The sequence below is a fragment of the Drosophila elegans genome, unplaced genomic scaffold (genome assembly GCF_018152505.1).
Source record: "Drosophila elegans isolate 14027-0461.03 unplaced genomic scaffold, ASM1815250v1 contig_257, whole genome shotgun sequence".
NCBI classification, from domain to species: domain Eukaryota; kingdom Metazoa; phylum Arthropoda; class Insecta; order Diptera; family Drosophilidae; genus Drosophila; species Drosophila elegans.
The window spans coordinates 708,737-720,349 of NW_024545631.1; the positions used below are offsets into that span (position 1 = coordinate 708,737).

Consider the following 11,613-nt stretch of genomic DNA (forward strand, 5'->3'; position numbering starts at 1 on the left):
AGTGTGAAGGGTTTTGTAATCTCCCCTATGAGGAAAAGCAGCTAGTTGTTCGCGACAATCGACTTTGCTTTAAGTGCCTTAAAGTCCACGGAAGAAGATGCTTCTCAACTAGGCCGTGTGGGATCGGAGGATGTGAATCAAGACATCACCCTCTGCTCCATAAAGGTAGCCAGACTAACAATGTCGTTGCATCTCACCAAGCCAAGTCCCCTGACGGAGAGCAATATTTTCGAATTGTGCCCATAAAAGTTCATTGCAGCAATCTTATCATTGACACTTTCGCCTTTTTAGACGAGGGATCTTCGGTGACACTCATGGACGAATCATTCTTCAAGCGCTTTAACTTACGCGGCACTCTTGACCCAATATGTATGCAGTGGACTTATCAAACCACCAGAATGGAAAGGAACTCTGTGCGCTTCAATATTCAAATCTCAGGAACAGACGACCAAAAATCATACTGGCTAAATAACGTTCACACAGTCAAAAATTTGGGCCTACCAAGACAAACCGTCAACGTAAGTGAGTTAACCGCCAAATACCCGCACCTAAATGGAATACCCTTAAAGTCATATTCAAGTGCTGAACCAATGCTTCTGATTGGAACAAATAATTGGAAGCTTGCTGTTCCTCGAAAATTACGAGAAGGAAAGTGGAACGATCCCATTGCGTCGAAGTGTATACTCGGTTGGGGACTACAAGGCTCCGGCAATGCCAAGACCGCATTCTCTATGCACCACTGTCAATGTAATTGGGAAGAAATCGATAAAACCGTTAAAGAGAGCTTTAATGTTGACTCTGTTACTCCAAGGACTCTTCGTTCCATCGATGACGAAAAGGCTCTACAAATATTAGATAGTACTTGCACAAAAGTTGATGGCCACTATCAAGTTGGTCTCCTATGGCGTCACACCAACCCCATTTTACCAGAAAGCTTTAGTAGCGCAATGAAAAGATTGGACTGTCTGAAATCAAAAATATCCCGGGAACCTGATTTGTATGACAAGATTGAGCTACAGATCAACAATTTACTTGAGAAGGGTTACGCAGTCGAGATGTCTAGCGCCGAAATGACTATAAAGCATGAGCGCGTTTGGTACCTTCCGATATTTATAACTCACAACCCAAATAAACCAGAAAAGGTTAGGCTTGTATGGGATGCAGCAGCTAAATCTCACGGAAAGTCACTGAACGATTTCATGATAACGGGTCCTGACCTTTTGCATCCCCTTACTGAAGTTTTAATGGCGTTCAGGGTTGGAAAAATAGCAGTTTGCGGTGACATTGCGGAAATGTTCCACCAAATTCGTATCCAGGAAGCAGATTCGCACGCTCAACGATTTATATGGTTTAACAAAGAAACCCGAGCTCCAAGGATATTTGTTATGAAAGCAATGACCTTCGGCATATCCTGCGCTCCATGCATTGCTCATTACGTGCGAGATAAGAACGCGAAGGAGTATAAACTGAAGAGTCCCCGAGCCTTTGAGGCTATTACTGAAGCACACTATGTCGACGACTACATAGACAGTCTGGCCGACGAAACAGAAGCAATCAAGGTTTCTTTAGAGGTTCGGGACATACACGCCGCAGGAGGCTTCAATATAAGGAATTGGGCATCTAACTCCCCCGAAGTTCTGAAGCATTTGCTGGGCGACTCGATTACCCTACAACCGGCAAAGGAGCTCGGAGATGCAGAGAAAGTCCTTGGTATGTTTTGGGAACCGAAAACCGACATGTTTAAATATTTTTTCAAATTTACACGAATGAAAAGAAACATCCTTTCCGAAGAAGCGATGCCAACCAAACGAGAGGCCCTACAAGTGTTGATGTCTATATTTGACCCATTGGGATTCTTATCCTTTTTCACCATAGGCCTAAAAATTCTGCTACAAGAAATTTGGCGCACAGGAATAGGATGGGACGACGTCTTACCGGCACCTCAGCTTTTATTTTGGAAAAAATGGAAGAGCTTGCTTTCCCAAGCCGCAACAGTTCAGGTCCCACGACATTACTCGCCATTACTCCATATCGCAGACTTCACCGAACTACACACCTTTGTAGATGCCAGCGAGTTTGGATATGCAGCCGTCTGCTATTTTCGAATAGGAAAAGGAGATGACATCACTATATCATTGGTCGCAGCAAAAAGCAAAGTGGCACGTCTTAAGCCGCTTTCCATACCCCGAATGAAACTACTTGCCGCTTTGACTGGCGCGCGCTTATCTCAGAAAGTCCGTAACACACGTAACATAAAGACCGATGAACACATATATTGGACGGACTCAAGGACTGTTATTTCATGGCTGACAATGGATCCGCGAAATTTTTACGCCTTTGTCATGCACCGTGTTGGAGAAATCATGGAGACTACGAATGCCAGTCAATGGCATTGGGTTCCAACGAAGCTAAATGTAGCAGATATGGCCACGAAATTCACATCCAAGCCCAATCCTGAAGAATGGGTAAATGGGCCACACTTTCTCCGACAGTCAAGGAACCAATGGCCCAAACAACCCGATGTATGCACCTTTCAAAATGTTAAATGTGACGAGATCCGAAGAACCGTTATGGTAATGAGAAGGACCAGCGTAAAAGCCATACCGTTAAACGTTGAGTGTTTTTCGGATTGGAAGCGCTTGTACAGGGCAACCGCTACTTTCTTATTATACGTAGGAATTCTTCAAGCTAGATGCAAAGCTGAAAAAATAGCAAGACACCTTTCGATTGAGCAACTAACTTCGGCAAAAAACATTCTTTTCAGGAAAGCGCAGCAGGATGGCTTCAAAACAGAACTGGACACCCTTCAATCAAGTCAAAACATAACAAAACCAAGCGCGTTAATCGGCTTCAACGTATACGTTGATGATGCAGGAATAATGCGTACTCAAGGGCGGGCGGATTCTATAAATCAAAACAGGGATCAGATCGTACTGCCAAAGCATAATCACATCACACATCTTGTAGTAAAGGACTTTCACGAGAAAAACCATCATATGCTTCACGAGGGCACCATTAATCTGATACGAAATATGTACTTTATCCCTCAGTTGCGAATCGTATACAAATCGGTTCGAAAATCGTGTCAAATATGCAAGAATAATTCTGCAATCCCGGAACCACCACAGATGGCGTCACTCCCTTCAGCCAGAATCGCTAGTTTCGAAAGGCCATTTACATACACTGGAGTGGATTTTTTTGGGCCTATACTGGTAACTGTAGGCCGACATAAGGAGAAGCGCTGGGGCGTTATTTTTACATGTCTCACTCTACGTGCCGTCCATATCGAAATAGCCTATAGCCTTGACACTAGCTCATGTGTAATGTGCCTAACTAACTTTATGTCCCGCCGCGGGACACCAAAGGAAATATTTTCGGACAATGGCACAAATTTCAGAGCGACAGAGAAGATCGTCAAGGAGGAGCTAAAGAACATTGACTTCGGGAAACTTGTCATAAAATATGACCAGATCAAATGGCGCTTCAATCCACCAGCCGCTCCGCACATGGGCGGAGCCTGGGAGCGCCTAATTCGTTCCATTAAACTGGTTATAAAGTCAATTTCTCCGAACTCCAACTACAACGACGAAAGCCTAAGGAATGCTTTATTAAGTGCAGAATACGTAATTAACTCCCGCCCCCTGACCTTTGTATCATTAGAGGCAGAAGACGATGACGCATTGACGACTAACCATTTACTATTGGGATCGGCAGATGGCTACAAACCAACAGTCACAACTGAGTTGAACCCAAGACAACGCTGGTGCCAGGCACAAGAATTAGCTGATCTATTCTGGAAAAGGTGGGTGAAGGAGTATATGCCAATGCCAGGCGGTCCAAATGGTTCCCAAAACGATCCCCGCTGGCCGTTGGCGACATCGTAATCATAGTAGACGAAAATCTTCCAAGGAACCTGTGGCCCAAGGGACGTATTACAGAAGTAACCACAGCTAAAGATGGTCAGGTCCGATCTGCTACAATAAAAACTCAACATGGAATTATGGTCCGGCCAGCAACAAAAATAGCTGTACTAGACGTTTTACCGAAATCAAAGTAAACCCTTGTAGCTGTTTACGTAGGGTGGAATGTTACCGCCCCAGTACAGCAATTTAAAATTTAATTCTTATTAATTCTTTTATATAAAATTATCGATGGAAAGAACGATACATTTTAACATCAATCGATGTGCATCGAGGAAGAGCGGAAACTATCGAAAACCAATTGCAGCACGAGCCTCGAGAAGAGAAGAAGATTTTTTAAAGCTCTTTATAATCCAGAATATATTTTAAATATAAATAAATTAACCATCGTTTCAAATAAAATGCTGTTAGAAGCTTCGTTTTAATGGCCGGCTGTAACAGTAACCATTATTGATTCCAGTGTGCTTTGTGACTGTCCTGGGACCTGCTGAAAGTTTCCTAGATTAGTTTTGGGTGGAGTGGGTTTTCCGTTCCTGTTCGAAGGGCACTGGCGTATGAGAAGCCCTTCTGGGTATTAAGCTTACCAAATGAAAATCTGGCAGCCGTGGCGAAAAAAAATTCCGGATTTGTTTTCCATTTTGTTTAATTTGGCTGCCGTTGTTGTAGATGTTGCTGTTACTTTTGGTGCAATTGCAGACGTTTTACCGCTGCGCTGTTGGTGCGCCAGTTGTGACATCTGTTGGTAAGGGTCTTACCCTGAGAACTCCACACCGTAGGAGAAGGTTTAAAGTAAATAGAGAGGGTGAGCACGACCGTGCTCTTTGACTATCTAATAGAGCCGAGTTACCCTTAGTAGACGTTTTTTGCACTTCGCTATCGCGCGTTGATATCTACGAGAAGTACTCGTCTCTTTGGATCATGGAGCTTCGACGCTCTTTATTTCGTTCGTCGCTCATTTAGCTTTTTATTAGCGTGACACACAATAATTATACACTTGTTTTAAACCCTGTAAGTCTGCCACGCCCGGCTGGTTTCCTGTGTGGTAGTTCTCGTTGGTTCTGGTGATTCTAGGCTCCGTCTCCCGGAGGTGGAGACGTGATTGTCCAGATCGTATCGTATTGCCGATCGCAGATAGAAAGTTGAGTCCTAGTATTACTTTATCTAAAATCGAGTTCATTACTGGCAGCGCTAGTTCTACTATATGTCCTCGTTGATGAAACTCTTCGTGGCCCCGCTAACGGCAGTGGCTAATACTTCTGATACAAACTTCCCATCTTCTACGCACTGGGACGCGCCTATTCACGGTTCTCGGGTACTCTCGTCCCCAACTGTTCACGGATTGGTCGATGATGCAATCAACATTTCTGATCCCTTCTCTTCTACAATCCCTACACACCAACCGTCGGGGGTTCCGCACCGCAGTTGAAACAACTCCGCCTTTCGGGTGGTGACTGTAGCGACTCTTGGTTCATCATCCTATTAGAGATTCCATCCCGTGGTATGATGTTGGGAAATGGTTGTGATGGAGTTTGCGAGTTTCCTCGGAAGGGGTTGCGCGCCCGGATTTGGTTCGACAGGGCTTGTGACCGCGGAGACTGTCAAGTGTTCTCATGAGTTCGGCCGATGTTCTGATACGAGAGGTCTTGAGACTGTAATCGTATACGGTAGCGATGATGTATGCTCTCGAAATCAACATCAAACCGTTAAATCTGGCCTAAAGTTTTAAAGTCGCTACGTTTTACGTAAATCTGGTTTTCTCGTAAATACTGTCTAACTCCTTCATCTGGTCATACCCGGCGTGTCGCATTAACGTTCAGATTTCGATAACATAATCTTTAAAGCTCTCGCGTTGGTAACGAGCTCTGATTTCATCTTCAAATCGACGCAAGTAATGTAGGGGTAAAAAAGTCTAAAAACTCTCGTCGGTATACTGATAACGTGGCTCTTTGTGATCGAACCCTTTAAGTTGGAGAGAGCTCAATTGCTTTGACGATTTCTGCAAAACGCCTTCTCATCTCGTCCACCTTTACTTTGCCGTCGAATCCGAATTCACCTGCGAAAATGAGTAATTCGTCCTTCTTTAAGTCCAGCAAGTCCCTATCCGACTGTCCGTCGAACCTAAAGAAGTCTTCTTCCCTTGTTTTTTTTCCGCTATTGTCCGCTGTGCTCCTCTTGTGGTTCCCGTCAAAAACCGTTCTCGATTGGGATTCTTACTATTTAACGGGTCTTTAATACGCCTGAAGTTTTGGTCCTGATCGAACGTGATCAGATCCACATCAGTCCATGCTTGGACGCCATTTGTAAGGATGTTTTCCCAGCCAGGATATGTTTAGGGGTTGGTTGGAATTTATGAAATTATGGATATAAAATGTCTAAAATATTTTGAAACTTCAATGATTGAACGGGTGATGGCAAACGGTGAGATTAAGAAAATAGTATTCAGAAAAGACCCCAACACTCTACAACAAATTATACTCAACGAAGACTTCAACAGCTGCACACTAACTTTTCAAATGGCAATCACTTGAGAACGAGAAAGAGTGAGAGATAGAGAGTGAGAGAGATGGTCAACTATTTAAACACAACAAAGGTATAAGCATCACTTGAGAGGGAGAGTCAGAGAGAGAAAATAGACAATGATCATATGTATATATATAAAATCTATATTCTGGTACATATAACCGCAATTTTGTAAATCTATTTGTTAAACAAGCTCAGAAGAAGTAAGATATATAAATAAATAAATCATATATATATAAATAAAAATAATAATAATTGTGTTGTAGTAGTAGTAGCAGTATAATTGAATACATGATTAAAATAATTGAAAAGTGTTGTCGACATTCAATGAATTTATTATAGTTTATATACAAATAAAAAAATTAAAAATTTATTGTCATCATTGAAATGTGCAACATGATCGAAATTAGAAAGGGAAAATGTTAATGTTTGAACGAGACTTTAACAATTTAGATGAAAGCAAAGGACAAGTCTTTCAATTAGATCAGTCGCAGAGAAACATTGAAACCTATAACATCCAATGATTATATCTAATTTTTACATATGAATATTCAGTAATAAACATACAAATTTGACGTTTTCAACAAAAAATATTAAATCTCATAAATGTAAGATTGTGAAGTAACATAAGCGGAATATCAGCAGAGAAGCAACAGGATAAGCAGTACATCAGCAGAAAGAAGTAGAGCAGAAAAGCAGCAGAAATGTATAGAACGCGTTATGGATTATTTTGATGATGGAAGAATAGTGAGTTCTAGAAGGAGGAATTCAGCAGAAGCAGCGAGAAAAAGTGACTTACTTACGTACTTACTTTACATAATAATAATAAAAAGCAAGTTGAGATTAACCTTCTCAACTCACATTTGGGGGCAAGTGCAAATGAATACGCCCTCCCGAGGTTACGAACGCCGATGAGTGAGAGGGCAAGAAAGCAGGAGCCTTCTAAGATACCAGTTTTAAAAGGGAGACAGCCGTACTGCACAAGGTCAGTTGCCGCAGCAGTAAAAAATCTAAGAATGACTGATCCGAACAATGAGAAGCAGAAACTTGAAAAAGCGAGTGGTGGTCAGAACTTCGGAGCTATGGCAGTTGAAAGCTTTTCGATCGCCGAGAGATCGCCAGCTCCTCGCCTTAAAAATGGGAATCGATGAGCAGAACAACACCAGTAGCTCAATAACTGGGGAAAGCTTTGCAAAAATCATTCCTGAGTTTGACGGTTAATCCATACCGGACAAGCATTTGTTTGACAATTTTGAGCTGAATGCTTAAGCTTACGGTCTGAACATAAAGCAATGTATGTACAGGCTCGTGCCAAGATGACGAATACAGCAAAATTGTTTTTGGATTCTACTCACGTACACCAATACACCGAGATGCGCCTTTTGCTGGAGACGGAGTTTAGTCGTCAATACGTGTGCAGTGCGGATCTTGTGTTTGGACCCCAAACCAGAAGGAGCAGCACGAATTTAACGACAAAAAGAGTCATTGCTTTAACTGTGGATCTGCCGATCATTTTTGCAAGGATTGCAAGGCCACAAAATGTTTTAGATGCAACAAACAGGGTTATAAGTCGAAAAATTGCCCTGGATTAGCTGCTGGTGTCCAAGTTGTGCGCAGTGCGAATCGCATAAAGAAGGTCACCCTTAACGGCGTCGAAGTGAAATGCCTGGTAGATTCCGGAGCCGATGTATCCGTATTGAGAAAGTTCATCTTCAACAAAATTCCTAATGTTATCTTGGAGAAAAGTGAATCGAAGCTGCGTGGTCTGGGAAAGAAGATCACATGCTCAGTTGGACGTTTTTTTGCTGATGTCGCGGTAGACGAAGTGACGACTTCACATAGCTTCGTTATCATAGACGATGAAGACATTGAATGATGCGCTGCTTGGATATGATTTCGTCTCTAAGTTCAACCTGTCATTGTCTGCGGAAGGATGCAAGTTTTCTTCGCTGCAAGGGGAGAAAGCTTGTGAGGAACCAAATCAGATGAGTATTTACAATATAATTAATACAAATGATGAAATCAATGTTCCTTCCCAGTACGCAAAGGATTTGGTAGCAGAGGTTCCAGTTAAGCTGCGAATCGATCCAGACGGCGAGATCATCCCATTTCGTCAGTCCCCGAGTCGATTCGCCATTGCCGAAGAAAAGGATGTCGAGAAACAGATCGACGAATGGTTAGCTGCTGGAATTATACGAGTTATACGACTTTTCTAGTCGTCTGGTGCTGGTAACCAAAAAGGATGGCACGCGTTGATTTTCATAATTTGAATTCGATGGTGCTGAGGGACTGCTTTCCGGTTCCGGTAATCGACGTCGTGCTGGAAAAGCTGCAAGAAACGAGATATTTTACAGTGATGGACTTGGAGAATGGCTTCTTCCATGTTGGCATAGAAGAAGACAGCAAGAAATACACAGCATTTATCACCAAATCAGTACTCTACGAATTCAATCGAACCCCTTTTGGATTTCGGAACTCGCCGGTTGTTTTTATTCGCTGGAGCGTTTGTCTTAAAGATCAAATGGCGAAAATGTCACTTCTTGCAGGAAAGGATTTACTTCTTGGGCCACAACATTGAGAACGGAAACCTATGGCCTTGGCAAGAGAAGACGGCAGCAGTCAGCAAATTTTCGGTGCCGAAGAATGTCAGCGCAGTCCAAGCTTTCCTGGGGTTGACTGGATTTTTCAGGAAATTTGTGTTGAACTATTCCCAGATTGCTCGACCTACTGCGAAAAAATGTTCGTTTTCAAATGGCTGAGCCTCAGATGAATGCATTTCAGAGTTTGAAGGATGCGCTGACAAAGGAACCGGTTTTGAAATTGTATATCAGAGGAGCAAAAACTGAGTTACACACGGATGCATCAAAAGACGGATTTGCAGCAGTGTTAATGCAGTGGTCGGATGGCAGACCAATCTAGTATTGGAGCAAAAAGACAACCGAAGCTGAGTCTCGCCAGCACTGATACATCCTAGAAGCAAAAGCTGTATATCTAGCGGTAAAGAAATTCAGACACTATTTGCTGGGATCGCCGTTTAGGGTGATAACAAATTGCGTCGCGTTCAAGAAAACCCTACAGTGGATCATTTATATGCAGGACTTTGAGTTTACAGTTGAACACCATCCAGGCGAACGACTTAAGCACATTGACTGTCATAGTCGTTATCCCAATCGTGTTATGCTGGAGTCTTTAGAAATCACAGCTCGACTTAAAAATGTTCAAGGTAAAGACGAAATGCTGAAGGCAATAATGGAAATTCTCGCCACCCGTCCTTATGAGGGATACAAGATGAAAGGTGGACTTGTCTATAAGGATATAAACGGCAATGACCTATTTGTAGTCCCATAAGTCATGGGAAAAGATGTTATTGTAGACGCCCACAACTCAGGTCACTTTTCTCTTCAAAAAACTGTACATGCTGCTCAACAATCCTATTGGATTCCTCATCTGGAGCAAAAGGTTCAGCAGGTTTTATGCAACTGCGTAAGATCATAATTTTTAACAATAAACTCGGCAAAAGAGAAGGACTTTTAAACTTTATTGACAAAGGTGATCATTTGGGTCCCATGGATGCGACTGGAAAGCAATATAAACACATATTTGCAATGGTTGACTCATTCACAAAGTTTATATGGCTTTTTCCTACAAAGACCACAAGCTGCGAGGAATACTGAAAAAGTTCGAAATTTGGTCCGAAATTTTTGGCAACCCAGTGCGTATTGTTTCCGACAGAGGCTCCGCCTTCACAGCCAACTTGTTTGCAGAGCACATGAAGGAATGCGGTATGGATCATGTTTGGAGCAGAACCGGAGTTTTCAGAGGACATGGGCAGATAGAAAGGGTAAATCGTACAATTTTATCGATAATATCCAAGATTTCGGTAGAGGATTCTGCAAAGTGGTTTAAGGAAGTACCACTGGCGCAGCGAGCAGTAAATTCTCACGTGTATGCATCAACAAAGAAGTCACCATTCGAGTTAATGTTTGGCGTGAAGATGAACAATAAGCCCAGCGATCGTATTATACAGCTTTTAGAGGAGGAGTTATATTTATACTTTGATGAGAACCGGAAGCAACTCAGGCAAGAGGCAAAGGCCTATATTCAGCGGGCACAGGATTCATACAAGAATAATTTTGATCTGAAGCAGAAACCAGAAGTAATGTATCAAGTTGGAGACTTAGTTCCTATACGCGGGACACAGTTCATCGCAGGAAAGAAACTGGCTGGAGAATACTTGGGCCGTATGAAGTTTCTAAAGTGAAAAGATATGGGCGATACGATGTTCGGAAGGCAGCTGATGTAGAAGGCCCATCTAACACTTCAACCAGTTGTGATCACATGAAGATGTGGCGTTACGTGAAGGTTAACGAGGATGCTTGCTCATCTGAGACAGATGATTAATCAGGAATGGCCGAATGTAAGATTGTGAAGTAACATCAGCGGAATATCAGCAGAGAAGCAGCAGCATAAGCAGTCCATCAGCAGAAAGCAGTAGAGCAGTAAAGCAGCAGCAGAAAAGTATAGAAAGCGATATGGATTATTTTGATGATCGAAGAATGGGCAGTTCTAGAAGGGGGAATTCAGCAGAAGCAGTATAGAAAAAGTTGCGCCGTAGTAAAAAAGAAGACAAAGTCAAACATTTTGTATCTTTTCATACTTGCTTTACATAATAATAATAAAAAGCAAGTTAAGATTAACCTTCTCAACTCACATGAATACATAAAAATTCGGAACCTGACAAAAAAAATAAATTTTAAATATTCAAATGCGATTAAAACATATTGAAAATTTGAACATAACAAATAATCAAATAAAACAAATGAATTTCATATTTTTTATATTGTGCTTGTCTCTATATTAAGCTAATATCATAAATAGCATGAGTCTAAATACAACTACATAAAACAATATTTACAATATCAGCGATGCAGTGACCCCTGCTAATCCAACAACTACACTACAGAAAACAATACCTCGATAACGATGATGTGACTTCTGCTGAACCAATAACGACCGATAACAAAGAAATGACCTCAGTAGGCAACGATGATGTGATCCCTGATAAAACAACGACGAGTGACAACGTCATTATTATCATCATTACTGAAGACGATGTTGAAGATAGCATTAAACACCAATATTACCAAAATATACCTCCATTGTCAACAGATTG

General features: G+C 42.0%; 1 protein-coding gene across 1 annotated transcript; it reads left to right on the forward strand.

The window, feature by feature from the left end:
- Window positions 1–1,394: 1,394 nt before the first annotated feature.
- On the forward strand, window positions 1,395–9,788 carry LOC121467226. The gene is made up of 6 exons (XM_041708539.1): window positions 1,395–1,710; window positions 2,038–2,641; window positions 2,765–3,802; window positions 7,989–8,256; window positions 8,480–8,616; window positions 9,479–9,788. Exons 1-6 carry the CDS (start codon window positions 1,395–1,397, stop codon window positions 9,786–9,788), a joined length of 2,673 nt encoding a protein of 890 aa, XP_041564473.1.
- Window positions 9,789–11,613: the final 1,825 nt, after the last annotated feature.

What these genes read in the sequence shown, in the direction of transcription:
- LOC121467226 (XM_041708539.1), top strand. Translation starts at nt 1,395, where the DNA reads ATGACCTTCGGCATATCCTGCGCTCCATGCATTGCTCATTACGTGCGA. An exon ending in GTTTTTTTGCTGATGTCGCG is followed by an intron (nt 8,257 to 8,479) that starts GTAGACGAAGTG and finishes GTTCCTTCCCAG; the next exon opens with TACGCAAAGGATTTGGTAGC. An exon ending in GAGAAACAGATCGACGAATG is followed by an intron (nt 8,617 to 9,478) that starts GTTAGCTGCTGG and finishes ATCGCCGTTTAG; the next exon opens with GGTGATAACAAATTGCGTCG.